The 22,935-nt window shown below is 45.6% G+C and overlaps 1 protein-coding gene across 3 annotated transcripts in view; it reads left to right on the forward strand.

The window, feature by feature from the left end:
* NOX4 (NADPH oxidase 4) overlaps nucleotides 1-22,935 on the forward strand; it is a 502,226-nt gene that overhangs the window by 169,645 nt on the left and 309,646 nt on the right. For all 3 annotated transcript variants that reach the window (XM_063951390.1, XM_063951389.1, XM_063951391.1), the window contains 3 exons: nucleotides 2,236-2,308; nucleotides 3,780-3,860; nucleotides 18,035-18,257. In XM_063951390.1, coding sequence (XP_063807460.1) covers nucleotides 2,236-2,308; nucleotides 3,780-3,860; nucleotides 18,035-18,257 — 377 coding nt within the window. The remainder of the gene's footprint in view (nucleotides 1-2,235; nucleotides 2,309-3,779; nucleotides 3,861-18,034; nucleotides 18,258-22,935) is intronic.

Below are 22,935 nucleotides of genomic sequence, written 5' to 3' on the forward strand. Positions count from 1 at the left end.
TATCAATTATGGGGGGAAAGGGGGAGAAGGAAGAGGGGGAGAAGGGGAGGGGAAAACCACGGTGTATTCAAGGCACGGTACCTATCCTGAGGAAGGTCATAAAAAAAAAGGGGAAAGAGAAGGAGAGCAAGGGAGAGATAAGAGAGGATAAGAAGAAGAAGAAAAAAAGAAAAGGAGAGTAGAAATGGAGAAAGAGAGGTAGCCGATGCCCATGGGTCTGCGGGTTGAGCTAGGGAGAAGAGGGGAGATGCGGCGATCTACGTGCAGCAGCGAGCCAGGGGGCCCAAACCTGCTCAAAAACGTGACCCCGATCGTGGAGATATGTAATCCTCTCCATTGATGCAATATGCCAAATCTTGGCTTTAAGGGATGGGAGAGAAGGGGGAGGGGGGAGAGGGGTTCTTCAAATTAAGAGCTATCAGTTAGGATGTGTGTAGTCAGTTTTTGGGAGAATTTATCAAGCATTGGGGGAGGGTAGCACAGCAAAAAGACCCAGGGGTCTTACAGCAAGGGGGAGTCCAGAAGGGAGTTGAGGGAGTGGACTAGATTCCAGAAGGAAACAATGGCAGGGCAGGTCCACCATATATGAAGCATAGTGCCTCTACATCCACAGTTCCTCCAGCAGTTAGGGGAGGAAGACGGAATTAATTTATTAAGTCTATCAGGGGTGTAGTACCAACGGTAGTAAATCTTGTAAGCCGTCTCCTTGAAAGCGGTGGCAGTTGAGGATTTAGCAATCCCCAGTCTCATATCCTCCCAGTCTTCGCACTCTGGGGGAGGCCCAAGATCGCGCTCCCATGCAAGTTCGTGGGACCAGGAGGAAGGAAGGGAAGAATCCAGTAGAAGGGAGTAAAGTTGGGAAATTAAGCCTTTGGAGAGGTGGGAGTGTATGCATAAACGTTCAAAGGGGGTGAGATCACGGAGCAAAGCGGAAGAGGGCAGGGAACCTAAAAAGTGACGGATTTGTAAGAATTGAAAGGGATTAAGTAAGTGTGAAGGGGTCTTCTGTTGGAGATCAGATAGGGAGAGCCATTGCCCCCGGTCGGCAAAATCAAACGGGAATTTGAAGCCCAGCTGTATCCATGTACGGAACCTCGTAACCGAGAATCCAGGGGAAAACACAGGGTTCTGCCAGACAGGGATCAAGGGTGAGGGGGTAGTGGTAAGATCCATCTTCAGAGAGTGGGAATCCCAGATTCTAAGATTAAATTTAATAGTGGGGAGGAGTTTGGAGGTTGGGGATCGGGAGGTAGGGAGCAAACCCCACAAGGTGGTCAGGTCCGGAAAAGGTTGACGTGGGCTGCTTTGATATCCAACCAGGATACGGACCCCGGGTGAGCGTAAGAGGTGACAATATGGGAGAGATGAGAGGCAAGGTAATAAGAGTTTGATATCAGGAAGACCCCTACCGCCTGCGGAGGTTGGTCTTTTCAGGGTGTTGGCAGCGATGCGGGGGGGGGGGGGGGGGTCTGTGATTCCAGATAAAGCGCACGAGGGCTCGCTGGATAGTACGAAGGAAGGAGGCCGGGACAGCCACAGGTAGGGTCTGAAAGAGAGAGAGCCATTTGGGAACTATGCTCATTTTAACCGCTATGATCCTACCCAGCCACGATATGAAGAGACTGTTCCAGGACAGCAGGTAAGTGTGTGTTTTGGTGAGAAGAGGTGGGAAGTTTTCACGAAAGAGAGTGTCGTAGCGGGAGGTCAGATAAATCCCCAGGTATTTGATCTTCGTAGGCTGCCATTTAAAATTGAAGTTGGCGCAAAGGGATTCAGCTTCTCGTTAGGGGACATGAAGCAGCATAGCCTCGGACTTGGAATAGTTGATCTTGTAGCCTGATACAAGGCTATAAGAATGCGAAACTGAAAATAAATTTGGGAGCGAGATAAGGAGCTGGGTCAGGGAAAGTAGAATGTCGTCAGCGAAGAGGGAGATTAAATCAGTATTTTCTAATGTTTATCACATCGTTCTCCATCACTTAACAACCTCCCATCATTATTCTTTAAGTTACGGGTGGGGCCACAATAACACGAATCGGCACAAATTGCATCATCAGGAGGCTAGCTGTCTCTCTTGGGAGCCCTGGAGAGCCCACCAAATATTGTGACTCTTGGGCGTGTTGGGGTTTGCTAGAACATTTTTTGGATGTGTTGTCTTAATTATGCCTTGTTCTGTCTGAAGCATATATATAAGTATTTAGAAAGTTTGTTTGCTTTTGTATTTTTTTTTTCTAGTTCCTGGATTGACTGGTGTCCTGATGGTGCTGATTTTATTTCTAATGTCCACAGCGTCAACCGCTTCAATAAGGTAATTATCTAGTAGTGTGCTACATATGTATCGACCCTTCAAATAACACTAGTGTTCAGCACATTAAAAAGTTACATTAACTCATTTTAACAAACTTTTACATTATTATTAACAAATTTTATTATTTAAACATTGTGTGCTAGATCTGTCATCGCTTTGAGAGTGATAAAATAGATGAAAAAGTACCAGCCAATCAGCTCCTAACTGTCATGTTACAAGGCTGTGTGGCTGGCACTTTTTCACTCTCCATTTTATCACTCTCCAAGCGATGACGCATTTAGCCCTGTGTGTATTTACCACACACCATACAGAGTAGTATATACTGTATTGCATATATAAATACTACTTACTTTACTATACACAGAACTCAAACTGACCATTTAAATGGCAATTAAAAATCCGAAGTACAAAAAGTTATACAGATGTGTCCTCACATATCCAGCCTTTATATGCCTGAGATACTGTACATGGCGTGAGTGAGCTGACCGGTCCCTTGCAACTCTGTTAGTGTTGGGCATCTTTTATTGCCAAAAATACATCTTAGTCTCAACACAATGCACCTAGTATGCACCAGGAGACTGTGCTTATAAATTTGATATGCAAAACTTGTATATCTGGAAGCCGCTGAGTCTGTATATGAAGCACAACTGAACTTTATATGGAAAAAGCTGTATCGTAGCGGTTTGTATGCAGATTCAGAGACTCTGTTGCACACAAATATACCGTATGAGTGTTGCATATCAAATGAATCAACACAGTCTCCTAGTAATATTATTGCAAATGAATCAACAGTTTCCTAGTGATATCGCGTTGCGTCAAAGACGCAAAAAAGACGCCCAACGCTAGCTAGTAAAGTATTACAGGACCAGGTGTGTCAAGAGACAGGGCCATCTTTACCAGTGTCAGACTGAGGTATGAAAGGCCCACTGGGAAAATGCCAAAGTAGGGGCCCATGTTTAGGGGTGTGGTCAGTCACCCCAGAGATTTTGGCTAGCCATTAGAGAGTGCATGGGCCCCTTGATGAATATATGTAGTAAATACTGTTAGTGTATGCATGATGAATAACATATGTATAACTCAAGTGCATAGTCTAGAACAGAGGTTCTCAAACTCGGTCCTCGGGGGCCCACACAGTGCATGTTTTGCAGGTAACCCAGCAGGTGCACAGGTGTATTAATTACTCACTGACACATTTTAAAAGGTCCACAGGTGGAGCTAATTATTTCACTTGCGATTCTGTGAGGAGACCTGCAAAACATGCACTGTGTGGGCCCCCGAGGACCGAGTTTGAGAACCTCTGGTCTAGAACTTGATCCCTAGAGGAGAAGGTGGGCCCAAAGGCAATTTCAGGAGGAAAAAAAGAAGAAAACTTACAGAAAAAATGTCTTGGCTTTTTATTTGTTGGATTTGTGATTCTATTATCAGTTTGTGCTCTCATCATCACATTTTATATCTGATTTGTTTTATACAGGGCTTCTAATTTTGATATCTTTTTGAACACTCACAACCTGTTCTTTATATTCTACGTGCTGCTTCTGGTCCACGCTACTGGGTAAGTTTTAATAAAACCGCCTATTAGTTAAAACATCTGTGCTATTACCACCCCTACTGCAGATTATCATTACTGAAAGTGCAAGCAAAGCCAAGAGTTGACATTAACATATAATAAAGACCGTGTATTGCTTGGATGAATAATATGCATTAAATTGTGGGGCCAACTCTCAGAGGAACTGAGTCTGGTCGTTGGATCAGGGATAATGTGCTTATTTTAATTGTGTAAAAAAGAAAAGAAAAAGCTTTTATACATATACAGTAAATGTAATAATATCTAGCTCTACCCTCCACCTCTGCAGAAAATTTGTTGTTGAGAATATTTCTTTGGAAAGAGATTTAATTTTTTTATGTCATAGGTGGATATTCAATTTTTCACCCGTTTTTAGGTTGCATTTACATTTAACCTATTCAATGCCTGTGCCATTTTTTTCGGTTGGTAGAAAAATCCGGCACTGGCAAAAACAACCTGTATCGTGAATTCGCTGGTGTTTTCGCCCGTTTTTTGCGCAATTGTTGCCCATACCAATTTGAAAAAAAAAGTGAAATGGCATGACCGAAAATAGATTAAAAAACGGACCAGCAATTGAATAACCTGTGTTGAATTAGTGTCGGTTTTTCGACCAGTCAAAAAAATGGCACTTAATTGAATACCCCCCATTAGGTGTAAATGTATCAAGCTTTGGAGAGATATACAGTGGACAAGTTGGCCAAAGCAACTTAACAATTTCTGTCATTTATCTAGCACAGTTTTTGGAATGACAGTTAAATGATTGATTGATTGATTGATTGATTGATTGATTGATTGATTTGGCCAATGTCTCCACTTTAATGATCTCCAAGGCTTGATGCATCCCACCCATACTGCAATGGTGTAAACAGGCAAGGCATTATGGCTATACACAACCTCGATATATAGATTATGTTTGTATTTGTATACGTTTACAATCCGGTATCCTGGGCTTTTGCGATCTTCTCTTCTCGCGCTTTCTTTTTAGTTAATGCTGTTTCTGTGCTGTGGTTCTCTCTGCGCATGCTCCGTCTTCTTACAATAGTTTTCTGCACATGGGGGTCATTCCGAGTTGATCGTACGCTAGCAGTTTTTAGCAGCCGTGGAAACGCATAGTCGCCACCCACGGGGGAGTGTATTTTCGCTTTACAGAAGTGTGAACGCCAGTGCAGCAGAGCGCCTGAAAAATCATTTTGTGCAAAACAAGACTAGCCCTGTAGTCAGGGCCGGTGCTATGGTGTTCGGCGCCCCCCCCCCCTGCAAACTATAAATTTGCGCACTCCCATACTTCACAAAAGGTCAGCGCATAATGCCCGCAAGTAGTAGCATCCTTATATGTAATGCCCCCCAGTAGTAGCGTCCTTATACGTAATGCCCCTCAGTAGTAGCGTCCTTATACGTAATGCCCTCCAGTAGTAGCGTCCTTATACGTAATGCCCCCCAGTAGTAGCGTCCTTATACGTAATGCCCCTCAGTAGTAGCGTCCTTATACGTAATGCCCTCCAGTACTAGAGTCCTTATACGTAATGCCCCCCAGTAGTAGCGTCCTTATACGTAATGCCCCCCAGTAGTAGTGTCCTTATACGTAATGCCCTCCAGTAGTAGCGTCCTTATACGTAATGCCCCCCAGTAGTAGCGTCCTTATACGTAATGCCCCCCAGTAGTAGCGTCCTTATATGTAATGCCCCCCAGTAGTAGCGTCCTTATGCGTAAATTCCGCCCATTAGTAGCGTCCTTATGCGTAATGCCCCCCAGTAGTAGCACCCTTATACGTAATGCCCTCCAGTAGTAGCGTCCTTATACGTAAATTCCTCCCATTAGTAGCGTCCTTATACGAAATGCCCCCCAGTAATAGTGTCCTTATATGTAATGCCCACCAGTAGTAGCGTCCTTATACATAATGCCCCCAAGTAGTAGCGTCCTTATACGTAATGCCCCCCAGTAGTGGCGTCCTTATACGTAATGCCCCCCAGTAGTAGTGTCCTTATACATAATGCCCCCCAGTAGTAGTGTCCTTATACATAATGCCCCCCAGTAGTAGCGTCCTTATAAATAATGCCCCCCAGTAGTAGTGTCCTTATACATAATGCCCCCCAGTAGTAGTGTCCTTATACGTAATTCCCCCCAATAGTAGCATCCTTATACATAATGCCCCCCAGTAGTAGTGTCCTTATACGTAATGCTCCTCACACATACACCCAACATTTCTTTCTCACCCTCCACTTACCAAGTCTGGCTGGCTGTCACTGCAGTGCTTACTCTCCGACTGTTCAGCTGTCTGGTCCCGTGTAGCTCCACCCCTCTATCCTATGTAGCCCTGCCCCCTTGTGCCATCGTAGCTCCGCCCCCTGCACTGCACACACACAGCCGCTGTCACAGGTGAATGGGGTGGGGGGGGGGGGGGGGGGAGAAGGCTTTTCATGCTGCTGGCACCACTGCCTGTCTTACAGTGACAGACACAGCAGACGGGAGCAGCAGCAGGGGGGAGAGGGCGGCGCAGCAGCGGGGAAGCAATGCAGGGAATAGCGCCTCTCTCTAGCCTGGCGCTTTGCATCCCTTCGCTGAGCGGGTAGCGCCGGGCCTGTCTGTAGTTACTCTTCTGATTCTAACGACGGAGGGACGGCTTTTGACATCACACACCCGCCCAGCCACGCCTGCGTTTTCTCTGCCACATCTGCGTTTTTCTAAGCACTCCCTGAAAATGGTCAGTTGCCACCGAGAAACTCCCCCTTCATGTCAATCTTCCTGCGTTCAGCCATGCGACTGGAATGTTCGTGACACTGGCCCTCATTCCGAGTTGTTCGCTCGTTATTTTCCTTTGCATCGGTACGATTTTCCGCTAACAGCGCATGCGCAATGTTTGCACTGCGGCTGCACCAAGTAAATTTGCTATGCAGTTAGGTATTTTACTCACGGCATTACGAGGTTTTTTCTTCGTTCTGGTGATCGTAATGTGATTGACAGGAAGTGGGTGTTTCTGGGCGGAAACTGGCCGTTTTATGGGAGTGTGTGAAAAAACGCTGCCGTTTCTGGGAAAAACGCGGGAGTGGCTGGAGAAACGGGGGAGTGTCTGGGTGAACGCTGGGTGTGTTTGTGACGTCAAACCAGGAACGAAACTGACTGAACTGATCGCAGTGGCAGAGTAAGTCTCGAGCTACTCAGAAACTGCTAAGAAATTTCTATTCGCAATTTTGAGAATCTTTTGTTCGCAATTTTGATAAGCTAAGATTCACTCCCAGAGGGCGGCGGCTTAGCGTGTGCACTGCTGCGAAAAGCGGCTAGCGAGCGAACAACTCGGAATGAGGGCCACTGTGCAAACCCACGATGCTCATTGTACCCGTATGACACGCCTGCGCATTGCGGTGCATACGCATGCACAGAAATGCCAATTTTTAGCCTGTTCGCTGCGCTGCGAACAACGGCAGCTATCGATCAACTCGGAATGACCCCCATGGGCCGGCGTCTGAGCACAGCAGCGCAGTGGCCGCTGGCCCATAAAGGGGCGGAGCTTGAGCGGATGACGGTCAGAAAGCAGGGGAGTATTCAACTTCTCTGCCCTTTTTTGCATTGATGTACAGATTATGCCATCCTGAGATGGCGAATCGGTACACAGCAGCGGAGCAGAAAGCAGAGCTTTCCGTTCTTTTATGATTTGCACTCACCATACAAAATGATGGTGATGCGATGCAGACGCAGAGCGGCGGCCCCGCCATAGTAGTAATGATCTTCTCCTCTGTAACCTGCTCTACTATTAGAACCAAGCAGAAATAAGCCCTGTTCTCAGCTGGTAGCAGGTGATTTACCGTCGGACACAATACCAACGGTTATAATCCCGACAGACATTGACCGACAGTCAAAATACTGACGTGGTCAAAAAATACCGGCATTCATTATGCCGATATGTTCAAAAGGCCGACATAGTCAGAATTTCAACATTTGGAATGCCAACATGTCAAAATGCCGACATGCGTTTGAATTTTTGGGCAAAAACAGACTTGTTCATACCTTACCTTGGAGGGGGAATATAATAGTGTAACGAGTGTAGCGAGGCATCGTGCCCAAAGCATGGCGAGCGCGTAGCGGTACACTTAGACGGTGTCCATGTCGACATCGGCACAAAAACACACAAAAAAACTCATCTGGGTATTTTGACATGTCGGCATTTCAAATGTCCATATTCTGACGATGTCAACATTTTGAACATGTCGGCATACTGAATGTCGGTATTTTGACTGTAGGTCAATGGCTGTCGGTACTGTGTACGTTGGTAAATCATACTGAACACGTTTTCAGCAATACATTTCCTGAATAGACCCCACAGTTCTGTACTCACTTTGATTTTATGAATTTTTTTTAAAATGTTAATACACTTTAGTATTATATCAAAATATTATTGAAGTATTCCAAAACACCAATTTAAATGCGCGCCACAGCTGATCTCGTGAGCTGCCGATGTCTAATGCGAATGAAGCATTTTGAACAACAGCTTTGAATTGGGGTCAGCTGACAGATCGTACTGCGAACGTGTTTCGCGGCCACAGAACTGGTTTGAAATTTACAAGCATTTCTCCTCAAGAATTTGCGTTTACCTCAGAGAATAGCGCCCTCCACTGTTCATAGGCGCTGGGTGCAGCAAAAAACTCTTGCTAAAAAAAAAAAAATGAAATCCTTTTTTAAAAGCTAAAGAACTGAGGAATTATAATGGAGGATTAAGATGTTCAATGCAGCACATTACCTGAACCTGTTCCCAGCGGGGAAATCTGCTCGGCGATTCTGAATTAATTTGCAATCTTATGTGCATCGTAGCTTTAAGGGACCATCATGAATATTGAATGACTTTAGAGATGTCATGAGCCATAAAGCTTATAGATAAAGTTACTAACGGATGTTTCTCCATTAGTCTTTTATGTTATTGCAGTTTAGCCTCCCCCCAAACGTTGACTACCTGTCACTCACTGCAAATTAATCATCTGCCCGTGCGCTAGTGCAAATCAATTGCTGCGCCTGCACAGTGCAGATCTGGGACATGCACAGTGGCAAGAAGTCTCTCCACTGCATCTGACGTCGACATTGCATCCACATCTGAAAGTGCCTCAAACCTCAGTGCCTCATACCTCAGTACTGTTGCTGGCTCCTAATGAACTGTAGAGCTCATGAATATTTGTGCAGAGTGGCTGCCTCCAGTAGACAATATGTACAAAAGCGCACTCAGGAGCTTATATAGACGCATCTACGACTGCTTTTCCGTATGCATGTGGAAGGCCGTACCGCCCACTGGACCTACACTAAATCAGATTTGTACGTACACCCGATGATCTCAAGAGGCAGAGTGCCAACGGCTGTCTTAGCCCTGCAATCGCCTCTACCTGATTGACAGGCAGAGGCGGTCGCTGGACAGGAGGGGGCGGGCCGGTGGCGCGGTCCTGGCAATGCAGGCGTGCCCGGACCGCTGGGGGGGGGGGGGGGGGGGCGCTGCGGTGGCACGCAGGAGCTACGCTGGCTGGGAGCTACTCCTATAGTACAAAAGCATCTCTTTTGTACTTGTACGACGGGGCAGGGCCTGACATGCGGGGCGGACTAGCATGTCAGGGAAGCTGATCGTAGCTGTGCTAAATGTAGCACATCTACAATCAGGTCTGAATCACCCCCATTACCCGTAACTTTCCGAACCGGCTTGATGGCAGAATATAAACTCATCAGACCAGTGGCGTGTGGTGAGGTCAGTGGCTGGTGAGGCAGTGCAGCCATAATACACGCTGAGGCCCACCGATGACCCCCTACCACCGCTGAGCTGGTGTCTGCTACTGCCCCACAAGCCAATACCCACTTTTGCCGCTGCAAATGGCTGTTGCCAATGCCAATCTACTACAAAATCGCCACCATCAACAGCCCTGGCCCCCCTGCCCCTAATTTGCATCTCAGTCCGATGCAGCCACTGCCAAACTTGTGATGAGCAGGCGGCTAATATATTGTACATTTTGTAAAATAAAAAATAAATATTAAGGGGGGAGGGTGATGCCAGGGAGAGGATGATGGCAGTGGGTGACAGAGAGAAGGTGACACTGACAGCATTGGGTGCCAGGGAGAGGGTGACGCCAGGGAGAGGATGACAGCGGTGAGTGACAGAGTGAAGGTGACACTGACAGCATTGGGTGACAGGGAGAGGGTGACACCAGGGAGAGGGTGACAGAAGTGGGTGCCAGGGAGAGGGTGACAGAAGTGGGTGACACCATGGAGAGGATGACAGCAGTGAGTGACAGAGTGAAGGTGACACTGACAGCATTGGGTGACAGAGAGAGGGTGACACCAGGGAGAGGATGACAGCAGTGAGTGACAGAGTGAAGGTGACACTGACAGCATTGGGTGACAGGGAGAGGGTGACACCAGGGAGCGGGTGACAGAAGTGGGTGCCATGGAGAGGGTGATGCTGTGGAGAGGATGACAGCAGTGGGTTACACGGAGAGGGTGACACTGGGTATAGCACAATATAAAATTCAACATAAACAGCACAGCCCGGGGTCCGTGTAACAGCACGGGTGAGCTTACACAATGTCACACTGAAAATACACTTAGAAATAAGAAGGCTCTTTTTTGGGGGCACGCTTGAAAATGTCCGCAGGGATGTAAATGCACAATTTTTTTCTGGTCCTGCTCTCATCAGCGATCGTGGAGGGCACACTGCAATGCTTTTTAGTATCAGGGTGACCCGTTCCCCCTAACGCAGACAGCAGAAGGGACCCTCTATCACTATATACTACACTCTCTGTAATTTACCTCACATATTAGCTCAGTATTTTTTCCTATTTTTCAGAACTCTCTCATTGGCAAATTTGTTGTAGTCTCCCTGCACTGTCCTTTGGCATCAGGGTTACGATCAGCATCTAACACCAACAGCAAAAGGGTGTAGTATGGTATGCCGGCGGTCGGGCTCCCGGCGACCAGCATACCGGCGCCGGGAGGCCGACCGCCGGCATACCGACAGTGTGGCGAGCGCAAATGAGCCCCTTGCGGGCTCGCTATGCTCGCCACGCTGCGGGCACGGCGCCACACTATTTTATTCTCCCTCCAGGGGGGTCGTGGACCCCCACGAGGGAGAATAAGTGTCGGTATGCCGACTGTCGGGATTCCGGCGCCGGTATATTGAGCGCCGGGATCCCGACAGCCGGCATACTGAAGACCACCCCAGCAAAAGTGTTCTTTCTGTCTTATTTTTCTAATATACAGTACATTATACAGTGCAGGTACACAATTATGTATTCCTGTTTTAACTGGAAATACCTGTGCAAATAACTATGTTACTGCACTATCTGCTGAATCAAATTGAATCAATCGCTTTCTTTAACAAAAGATTCTAACAATGTGGCAATAATAAAATAACAGTGTTGCTACCACTTACATTAGTTGGTGAATATAAACTTGTTTTATAGCAACAAAATATTCAGTTGCCGCTTTTGAACTTGTTCTAAAACAACAAACGTTTTAGCAATTAGAACACATCAGTGTTTCTGTTATCTTTATCACAAGTTTACAGTATATTGTTGCTCCTTGGGACCCTCATGCTCGATCAATTGAGGTGAATACTGTTCTCTCTAATACAAGCCTATACTGTTCTTCTTAAGGACCTCGATACTTTACTAATTGAGGTGACAATTGTGTCTTTTCCATATTGGGTTACTCTAACTTTACATTATTTTATATTTATGTGATCTTTTTCAAATATCACAATAATTGGCGGTTAGGGAGCAATATGATTAAGGATCATTAATGCCAATTAACTTGTTTTTTGTATTTATGCTTTTGACTGAGTGTTATGCGGATATTGAATGAGGTCCGCCGTTGGAATTGCTCCTATATTACATGTGCACTTTCAGTCATTTGTAAACATTTCAGATCTTTTTGGTGTATAACATTAATTGGTATTGTCATTTATGACAAAGATAGATAAGTATAAGCCAGCTTAATTATTGTATAAGTGAGATTGTTTGTCTTCTACTTTTTAATTTTGCTGCTTTTTCTTTGAGAGTAACAGGGAGTTAGACCTTACAAACAATATGGGAGGGGCTGTGATTGGGGACCTCACTCAGTGCATGTCGTGCAAGATATATGTACACCTGGAGCTACCGGCCCAGTGTGATTACATCTGCACGAGGTGTGTGCGAACGGTTGCCCTGGAAGCCCAGGTAACTGATCTAGAGCAAACCGTTACGCGACTGAGGGAGATTCACAATCTCGAGCAAAGTTTAGACAGAACGGTGGAGGAAGTTGTGGGAGGGGTCACTGGTAGAAGAGGATGATGATCAGGTAGCCAGCTGGGTCACAGTTAGAAGGAAGAAAAAGAGGGGGAGGCTCGACATCTCCGAACTATCAAACCCGAACAAATTTGCCCGACTGGACGAGGAATCGGAGGATGATAGTGAAGAAATGACGGTGCCGGAGGAGACTGCTCCCTCTAGCATCCAGAGGAGCAGTCCCTCTGGTGCTGTTGGAATAAAAGATAGTGAGGTACCTAGTCAGATGGTGGTGGTAGGGGATTCTATCATCAGGAAGGCAGATAGGGCAATCTGCTACCGGGACCGTGATTGCCGTACAGTCTGTTGTCTCCAGGGTGCTCGGGTACGGCACATCGCGGACCGGGTAGATAGATTGTTGGGAGGGGCTGGGAAAGACCCGGCGGTCTTGGTGCACGTTGGCACCAATGACAAAGTTAGCGGAAGGTGGGATGTCCTTAAGAAAGACTATAGGGACTTAGGAAAGAAACTGAAGGCAAGGACATCTAAGGTAATATTCTCGGAATTATTACCCGTGCCACGCGCTAGTCCAGGGAGGCAGAGGGAGATTAGGGAGGTAAATGTGTGGTTTAGGGATTGGAGCAGGAAAGAGGGGTTTGTGTTCCTGGAACACTGGGCGGACTTCTCAGTCAGGCGCCATCTGTTTTGTCGTGACGGATTGCACCTGACTGAGGAGGGGGCAGCGGTGCTGGGGGGAAGGATGGTTAGAAGGTTGGAGGAGATTTTAAACTAGGAGCCTGGGGGGAGGGTTTAGCTAGAAACTACGGGTCATGCAGTGAGAATAGTGGGGATGGCGGTAGTAAACGAAATGGGGGAGAAGTTGGGGGGAGGGTAAGAGCAGGCGGTAAGGTTACTAACATGGGTACTAAAAGAGATTTTACCAAAGCACTAACCAATGACGATTACAGGTCATCATTGCTACATAAGGTGAAAGATGTCCCTAACGCAAGGGAAAATACTTATCTTAGTTGTATGTATGTAAATGCCAGAAGCATTACTGGTAAAAAGGGTGAACTAGAAATACTTGCAGCAAGCAAACCGTATGATATTATAGGCATTACTGAAACTTGGTGGGACGAATCTCATGATTGGACAGTCCATCTAGAGGGCTATACACTGTTTAGGAGAGACAGACTAAATAAAAAGGGTGGAGGGGTGTGTCTTTACGTAAAGCCGTTTTTAAAACCTGATATATGGGAAGATATTCAGGAGGGGACTGTAGACACTGTTGAGACATTATGGGTAGAAATTGCATGCGGGGAAAAAGGAATAAAAAAGTTAGTATTGGGTGTATGCTATAGGCCGCCTGGTATCAACGCATCTGATGAGGAATTGTTACTAAAGCAAATTGAAAGAGCAGCAAGAGTAGGAGACATAGTAATGATGGGAGATTTTAACTATCCAGAGATAAACTGGAAAAACGATTCATGTGATACTGCTAGGGGCAATATGTTTTTAAACACACTTAATGATAATTACTTAGTTCAACTAATTGAGGAACCAACTAGGTACAATGCAATCTTAGACCTGGTATTAACAAACAATGGGGATTTGGTATCCGGTATTATAGTAGGGGAACCCATAGGAAACAGCGACCACAATATGTTCACATTCAATATCAGTTTCCATAAACAGCCCTATACTGGCTCAACTAGGACTCTAAACTTTAGCAAAGCAAATTTTGATAAGATGAGGGTATTTTTCAGGGATATTGAATGGGAAGGTTTGTTTTTAGGAAAAAATACTACGGAGAAATGGGCGGTACTAAAATTCCTGCTGGCTAAAAATACACTCAAATTTATTCCTACGAGCAGCAAAAAAAGGTATAAAAATCATAAACTGATGTGGCTTAACAAAAAGATTAAGGAACTTATGGGCAAGAAAAGGCGAGCATTGAAAAAATACAAATCTGACGGGAAAGCAGAGTCATTTCAGCACTATAAGGAATGTAACAAAATATGCAAAAAGGAAATAAGAGCGGCTAAAGTAGAAACTGAAAAACTAGTAGCAAAGGAAAGCAAAGCGAATCCCAAAACATTCTTTAAATACATTAATAGCAAGAGATTAAAGAAGGAGAGTATAGGCCCTTTAAAAGACAAGTTGGGAGTCTTAAGCAAAAATGATAATGACATAGCGGACACACTAAATGAGTTTTTTTCAACAGTATTTACTAGAGAGGACCCAATTCAGGGACTAACATATAATCTCAATAATGAGAATATCTCACTGATAGGTACTTATTTAAGCGAGGAAGTAGTCTGTGACCGATTAAAACATTTAAAGATTAATAAGTCACCAGGTCCCGATGGTATTCACCCAAGGGTTCTAATGGAGCTTCATTCTGAACTTGCAAAACCGCTATTTTTGATCTTTAAGGATTCAGTAATATCAGGTATGGGCCCTCATTCCGAGTTGTTCGCTCGCTAGCTGCTTTTAGCAGCATTGCACACGCTAAGCCGCCGCCTACTGTGAGTGAATCTTAGCTTAGCAGAATTGCGAATGAAAGATTCGCAATATTGCGAAAAGATTTCTCTGTGCAGTTTCTGAGTAGCTCGAGACTTACTCTTCCAGTGCGATCAGTTCAGTGCTTGTCATTCCTGGTTTGACGTCACAAACACACCCAGCGTTCGCCCAGACACTCCCCCGTTTCTTAAGACACTCCCGCGTTTTTCCCAGAAACGGCAGCGTTTTTTCACACACTCCCATAAAACGGTCAGTTTCCGCCCAGAAACACCCACTTCCTGTCAATCACACTCCGATCACCAGAACGAAGAAAAAACCTCGTAATGCCGTGAGTAAAACACCAATCTTCATAGCAAATTTACTTGGCGCAGTCACAGTGCGAACATTGCGCATGCGCAATTAGCGGAAAATCGCTGCGATGCAAAGAAAATTACCGAGCGAACAACTCAGAATGAGGGCCATGGTTCCCAAAGACTGGCGTATAGCGGAAGTAGTGCCTATATTCAAAAAGGGAAGTAAAGCTGAACCAGGTAATTATAGACCAGTTAGTCTTACATCTATAGTGGGGAAAGTATTGGAAGGTATTCTAAGAGATAGTATTCAGAAGTTCCTTGAAGTCAATAAGGTCATTAAAAGGAATCAACATGGGTTTATGAAGGACAGATCCTGTCAAACCAACTTACTTGGCTTTTATGAAACAGTAAGCGCAAACCTAGATCAGGGTAAAGAGGTGGATGTAATTTTTAGATTTTGCCAAAGCGTTTGATACTGTACCACACATGAGACTTATCTACAAGCTACAAGAATCAGGGCTAGGAAGCACAATATGCACTTGGGTCAAAAACTGGTTAGATAATAGGGACCAGCGCGTTGTGGTTAATGGATCTTTTTCAACTTGGACTGAAGTGCTAAGTGGTGTGCCGCAAGGCTCAGTATTAGGACCGCTATTGTTCATATTTTCATTAACGACCTAACAGAAGATCTAGAGAGCATGGTGTCAATTTTTGCAGATGATACCAAATTGTGTAAAGTTATAAATGCGGAGGGGGATGCTGAGTCGCTTCAGAATGACTTAGTTAAATTAGAAGCTTGGGCAGCGAAATGGAGAATGCGCTTCAATACAGACAAGTGTAAGGTAATGCACTGTGGTAACAAGAACAAAAATAACACCTACCTACTGAATGGGGTAAAATTAGGGGATTCTGTACTGGAAAAGGACTTAGGTGTCCTCATAGATAATAAACTAAGCAGTAGTACCCAAAGTAGGACTGCTGCAAAGAAGGCTAATAAGATATTAGCATGCATAAAATGGGGAATTGATGTTAGGGATGAGAGTATTATACTCCCGTGTTATAAATCACTTGTGAGGCCACACCTTGAATACTGTGTACAATTCTGGGCACCTTACTACAAAAAGGATATCCTGGAGCTAGAAAAGGTTCAAAGGCGGGCGACCAAACTAATTAAGGGTATGGAGACGCTGGAATACGAGGAAAGGCTGGCAAGACTAGGCATGTTTACACTGGAAAAGAGGAGATTAAGAGGGGACATGATCAACATTTACAAATATATAAGGGGACAATATACAGATCTTGCGCAGGACCTGTTTTTGGTTAGATCAACACAGAGAACTCGTGGACACTCGCTCAGGTTAGAGGAGAGGAGATTCCACACAATACGGCGTAAAGTCTTTTTAACGGTAAGGACGATACGTGTTTGGAATTCCCTGCCTGAGGGAGTTGTAATGGCCGACTTAGTCAACACCTTTAAGAATGGGTTAGATAAATTCCTAATGGATAAGGATATCCAGGGTTACGGGGCATAGTCACGCACTATGGTTATTATAAAAAAGAGGGGTTAATCGGAACGGCAGTCAGTAACTTCAGTCAAAATTTTATACAAAATAATCGTGCATAGGACACCACAATTAGGTTGAACCCGATGGACAATTGTCTTTTTTCAACCTTAGATACTATGTTACTATGTTAGTGATTATAGGATTATATGATCAACTAATTGTGTTTACATTAAAGGTCACTTTTACGTTTGAATGAATTAAATGTTTGGTATGTCTAAGTATTTTGGGGAACTGTACTCTTTTTAAGATGGAATAATAAAAGTTATGTTTTCATTTTTTCTAAGTGTGCATTTACAACCCTGCGGACATTTTCAAGCGTGCCCCCCAAAAAAGAGCCTTCTTTTTTCTAAGTGTATTTTCTCTGTTTATTTGGCTCTGGGGAGCACCACCAACCCGTATTATACATTTGCTCTGTAGGGCTTATAAATTAGGTAGTTGGCTTTGTATCAGTACTTCATGATATTTCCCATCCATTTACATCTTTTTGAGACATTATCAGATGCTCAGGGTGGGGATCCTGTTGCTGACATTCAATTTGTGCTTTTCTGTCCACAATGTCACACTGACAAGCACTCACACTGTACTGAGGCACACACACTCATACTGAGACACACACTCATACTGATACACGCACACTGACACTCACACTGAGGCACACACACTCATACTGAGACACGCACACTGTCACTCACACTGAGGCACACACACTCATACTGAGACACGCACACTGTCACTCACACTGAGGCACACACACTCATACTGAGACACGCACACTGACACTCACACTGAGGCACTCGCACTTTTACTGAGACACACTGAGGCACACACTCATACCGAGGCACACACACATTACCACCGTAGCTACCTCCAGACTGGATGCTCCAGCTCACACTACAGGAGCCAGTGTCAGCAAAGTAGGCAAAGCAGCAGTCAGATCAGGAGACTTGGCATAGTCGGGGGCGTGGCTTAGTCACGGATATGTGACCACGCCCCCTTTTATAAAAATAACCCCTCACCATCAAGCAGCAGGCTCCAAAGCCAGCCCGACACTAGCTGGTGTACAGTGCTCCCTTGTATAAGTGCCGCATTCCACTCTTTGTGATGGGCTTTTACAGCCCAGCGCATGGCCCGCCCCTCGCTTTGTCCCATTCCCACTGGTTACGGGAGGCACTAGCTATCAGTGCCTCCCAAACTTATTACATGGACTAAAATGATTATAATAATACAAAGAGAGTACATATGACAGAATATGTGTCTTGTGTATCTTCTTTGTATTATTTTAATCATTAGTGACAGGGGAAGCACTGCCTCCCCTGACTGCACGTCCCTGCATCAGACCAAATCTAATAGATGTTTAGAACTTATTTATTTTTTTACATTTTAACCGGAGGGGAACAGCAATGTAACCAGTACACTGTGATCAGCTGTGAGGGCAGTCAAATCCCCGAGCACTTGTTCTTTAATCACCCAAATAACCAGTAACGGTTCAAGCACTCTACACTTCGTCTCAATTGGCACTTCAGCTCTTACAGTGTCCCTCTTCATTTCTTTTCTAGAGGTGTGCTAAAATACCAAACTAATGTAGAAGAACATCCTCCTGGATGCCTCCAGCTAAACGGGACTGAGAACTATTCCGTTCCACTCACTTGGGTTAATGGAGAAGCATATTTGCAGAATACACCAAAAGCTGCCCTGGGCCTCTCTCTTGAGGAACTTTTAATTAACAGTACACTGAGGATATGCACCAAAGAGCCCGAGTTTCTCCCCCATTTCCCAGAGGTATGTAAGTGTTGTCAACGTGCAGCGTAAAGCCAGCAAAACATGTATTGTATAAATGTATTAATATATTCATTAATATGTGAAGCAATATTAATTTGTGTGTTGGCCTCCTAACAGGGGCTCTCCTGCCATGGGGCAAGATGAATACCTTACCTTTGTTATAATGATACTAGGTGATTCATCGCGTCCTACGGGCGCTCTTCACATCGTCGCAAGGGGCAACGCCCCTTTACCCTTGCACGCCCTTGCGGCGTGCAATATTTTTATTATATGGAGTAGTACCTCCAATCATAATTTTGTGAGTGGTTAAATATTGCACGGACAAAGGGTGTGGGATGGTAAAGGGGCCGTAGTGCACGATGAATCACCTAGTAGGTGCTGTGGTTGGGGGAGTGGCGGGTGTGTGGGAGAGGCAGATGGGTGCCGGGGTTGGGGTGGGGCGGTTGTGAGGGCGCCGTGGGTGGGGGAGAGAGTTCTGAGCCACCGCTGGTGGAGGAGGGGCGGTTGCAGAGGGGGCGCGGATGGGGGAGGAGGTCCCAAGGTGCTGCGGGTGGGGGAGCGGCGAGTGCAGAGGGGGCGTGGATGGGGGAGGGGGGCCAGAGGTGCTGCGGGTGGGGGAGGGGTGGGTGGGGGGCTGTGTGGGAGGGGGTTTGTAGAGGCTGCTGGTGGGAGAGGGGCGGGTGCGAGGGGCCGCTGATGAAGGAGGTGGTCTGGAGGTGCTGTCCATGGGAGAGAGGCGGGTGGGGGGGGGGGTGCGTTTGGGGGAGGAGCGGGGCAGGGTGGGATGGGTTTCAGGGAGGTGGTTGCAGAGGTGCTGCGGGTGGGGGAGGGATGGTTGCGGGGTGCCGCGGATGGGGTCTGTAGATGCTGCGTGTGGAGGAGGGCTGGCTGCGGGTAGGCCGCGGATGGGGGTAAGGGTCCGGTGGCGCTGCAGGCGGGGTAAGGGCGGGTGCTGGGGTGCCGGGGGTTGGGGACTCAGGAGGCGGGATGTACTAACCTCTCCCGCTGCGTTATCTGGCTTATTGCATACTGTGTGGTCTCCTTGTTAATAGGATCGCTGCCCGTCGTTTTATCCTCACTGCGCTTCCGCCTCATCACCGCCGTGGCCACTCAGTCCTGTACTCTTGGTAGCGTTTGATCAGCGCTGCGCTCCCCCTGTCAGTGGCGCATGCGCACTTGTCGCTGCTGTGTGCCATAACCAGTGTGCGCATGGATAGCTGGTACTTTATCAACGTGACATTTATAACTTTTCAAGGCTTAGTACATCTCCCCCTATCTGCATACAAGCATGAATCGGGAGCACTGTCTTTGGGAGGTATACAGTAGAGTGCTGGAGAAGATGAAAATATTGTTGCTGGATGATCATGTTAAAAAAATGTATACAGCCAAAGGCCCTCATTCTGAGTTGATCGCTCGCTAGCTACTTTTAGCAATCGTTCAAATGCATAGTCGCCGCCCACGGGGGAGTGTATTTTCGCTTTGCAAGTGTGCGAACGCCTTTGCAGTCGAGCTCTGCAAAACATTTTGTGCAGTTTATGAGTAGCTCTGGACTTACTCAGCCCTTGCGATCACTTCAGCCTGTTCTGGATTTGACGTCACACACCCGCCCTGCAAACGCTTGGAGACGCCTGCGTTTTTCCAAACACTCCCAGAAAACGGTCAGTTGCCACCCACAAACGCCTTCTCCCGGTCAATCTCCTTGCGATCGGCTGTGCGAATGGAATCTTCGCTAAATCCATCGCCCAGCACCGATCCTCTATGTACCTGTACGACTCACCTGCGCATTGCGGTGCATAAGCATGCGCAGTTTTGCCATTTTTTTTACCTGATCGCAGCGCTGCGGAAATCGTCAGCAAGTGATCAACTCGGAATGACCCCCAAAGACCGATAGAGGGAGTTTTTTTCCAAACATGAACCTTACTGTTAATTAAGTAGTGATAGGGTCAATATGATATTTTATGTAATCTGTAGCGCAAGGGGAAATCCACACCTCCAAATAACGAAATTTCAAAGAGGGGCAGGAAGGGTTGTTTTGGGGACTAGAACAACTAAGAGGAAAAATGCATTTTCGTGTTCCTCCTGTACAGTATGTGATTTACTAAATTTCTAGACGCTACTTTTACAGTGTGTATATTTCCATTTAAATGACATTGCACTGAAGTTTTTATTATGGCTGTACAATAAACGTTCCGCAGCGGCTAACTACTTACTAAATAATTCTGTCCGGTTCTACTTATTATGCATTACTTGATCTTTCTGAAATACATTAGCCCGAGCTGTCCTCCATTCTGGCAGGTCAGCAAGTTAATTTGGGAGCTTAAATCAGAAGATATACGTTCCGATAATTTGAAATGAACTCTTTCAAGAACTTTTCTCATTTTAATGTACTACTTCTAGATGTCACACCTTGTGTTTTAGGACATGAGGACAGTTTGTTAAAGAGGTGGTTTTACTTTGATGACTTACGAGTAGCCTAAAAAGTATTTGTTAGAGTTAGATCACATCTTGAATTCAGAGTAACGTTTATGGGCATCGTAAACTAGAGAGGTTGTATAGAATAGCAAGATTATTAATGGAAAGCATAAATTGACTTTGCTTGCATTTAAAAAAAATAAATATATATATATATGTATATATCTTAATGTTGAACAAATTAATATTTGTGCACCTTAAAACATTTCTTATGTCATTGCAAAGATTTCAGGTGTGTGTTTAATTTCTAAGCAACTTTCCAGGAATAAGGAAATTTTATTAATTAGTTGACAGCAATCTGCTGTTTACTGTACTTTACATTTTCTCCGGCAGGGTCCACAGGTTATCCACAGGGTAACATTGGGATATGAGGTAGCGAGAGGGGATTGGCACCAAACAGTGCACCAGCGCTAGGCCCTAGGGATCATAGGCTCCAGGGATAGTATGAGGCTGCGATCCCTAGGTTTGATGTCAACAGTGGGGAGTCAGACGCTCCCTTGGTCATCCCTCCCCCCGGTTCATGACCAGTTTCCTCCGAGTTTCCCGCCATGAACTGAGTTCCCGCTTCCGTCTGAGACGCTGTGTAACGAAATGGACCCAGTCGCAGCATAGGCGGATGTGTGACTGGTGCGTCAGTGTTTACTTGGGCGTCTGTGTTCACTGTAGGTTCACGGGGTGAGTGTGTACACTAATAGTGTCTGGATCCACTCAGCGTTCGCTAGCGTATTGATCAATCCTGGAAGCGGGGTGAAGTCTCCCTGTATCCCACTCTCCTGAGTTGGGCAATACAGCACTGAGCCTCTATCTACCTTGTGAGTACGAATAGTTCGTTAAGTGCTTCATGCATATGAGTTTGTAAACTATTGCTGTTGTGTTCTTTCGCTGTACAACTGAATATGGTTAAAATTCCTGTGTAAGGTAATGCAGTAATATGTTTCTCCAACATACTTGAAATGTATTTGTAGTTGATTATGTGCTCATATTGCTTATTATACTAATGTATAACCTGTGACTGATTGCTAGTGTGATTGCTGATTTTACTATAATTCTGTCAGTTTTTCTGTCTATTCTGATCCTCAATGCTGGTGCAAAGCAGGGTAGGGTTGGATTGTGTGTCACTTTTTTTTTTAAATAATGTAATTTTTATTATTGCAGAAATGGTACAACACACAATTCAATCAGTATACACAGCATAGAAACCGTTGTGAAGTATAGCAGTCCATATGCGAACAGTATAACAATATAACTGGGACAATAAAAGTCAAAGAAAAAAGGTGGCTAGCGTTGAATGAAGCTGTACATAGGTAGAATTGCAGTATATAGTCATGTAGTACACAAGTATAAAAGACCTCTTTGTGTGATTACTTGGTACAAATTGCATTGTATTATATTTTCATTTACATAAACCCCAACCGATCCCCAAGGGAAAAACAGGGGGAAAAAAGGAGATTTATGGTAGACTTACCATAGTTAAATCTCTTTCTGCAAGGTACACTGGATTCCACAGGGAATAACATCAGGGTGTAGAGTTGGATCTTGACCCAAGGCACCAACAGGCTAAAGCTTTGACTGTTCCCAGGATGCATTGCACCGCCTCCTCTATAGCCTCGCCTCTAGGCACTGGAGCTCAGTTTTGTTAACCAGTCCAATGCAGTAGCAGGTAAAAGTGACAATAGATGTTAGTCACATAGCACCACGTTCTCACGACAGGAGAAGGGACTAGCAGTTAATGCCATACAAACCCAAAGAAGCTAAGTGCGTCAGGGTGGGCGCCCTGTGGAATCCAGTGTACCTCGCGGGGTACACTGGTATTCCACAGGGAATAATATCAGGGATGTTCTAAAGCAGTTCCTCATGGAAGGGGATGCACTGTAGCGGGTACAAGAACTTGGTGTCCAAAGGAAGCATCCTGGGAAGTGGCAGTATCAAAGGCATAGAACCTGATGAACGTGTTCACTGAGGACCACGAAGCCGCCTTGCACAATTGTTAAGCGCACGTGCCATGGCGAGCTGCCCAAGAAGGTCCAACAGACCGAGTAGAATAGGCCATGATAGTAGCAGGAGCTGGGAGTCCAGTCTGCGCATAAGCTTGTGCAATCACCATTCTAATCCATCTGGCAAAAGTTTGCTTATTCGCAGGCCAGCCACGTTTGTGAAAACCAAAGAGTACATCAGACCTCTTGGTAGAGGCAGTCCTCTCCACGTA

Source organism: Pseudophryne corroboree, chromosome 2 (assembly GCF_028390025.1).
Source record: "Pseudophryne corroboree isolate aPseCor3 chromosome 2, aPseCor3.hap2, whole genome shotgun sequence".
Lineage (NCBI taxonomy): Eukaryota > Metazoa > Chordata > Amphibia > Anura > Myobatrachidae > Pseudophryne > Pseudophryne corroboree.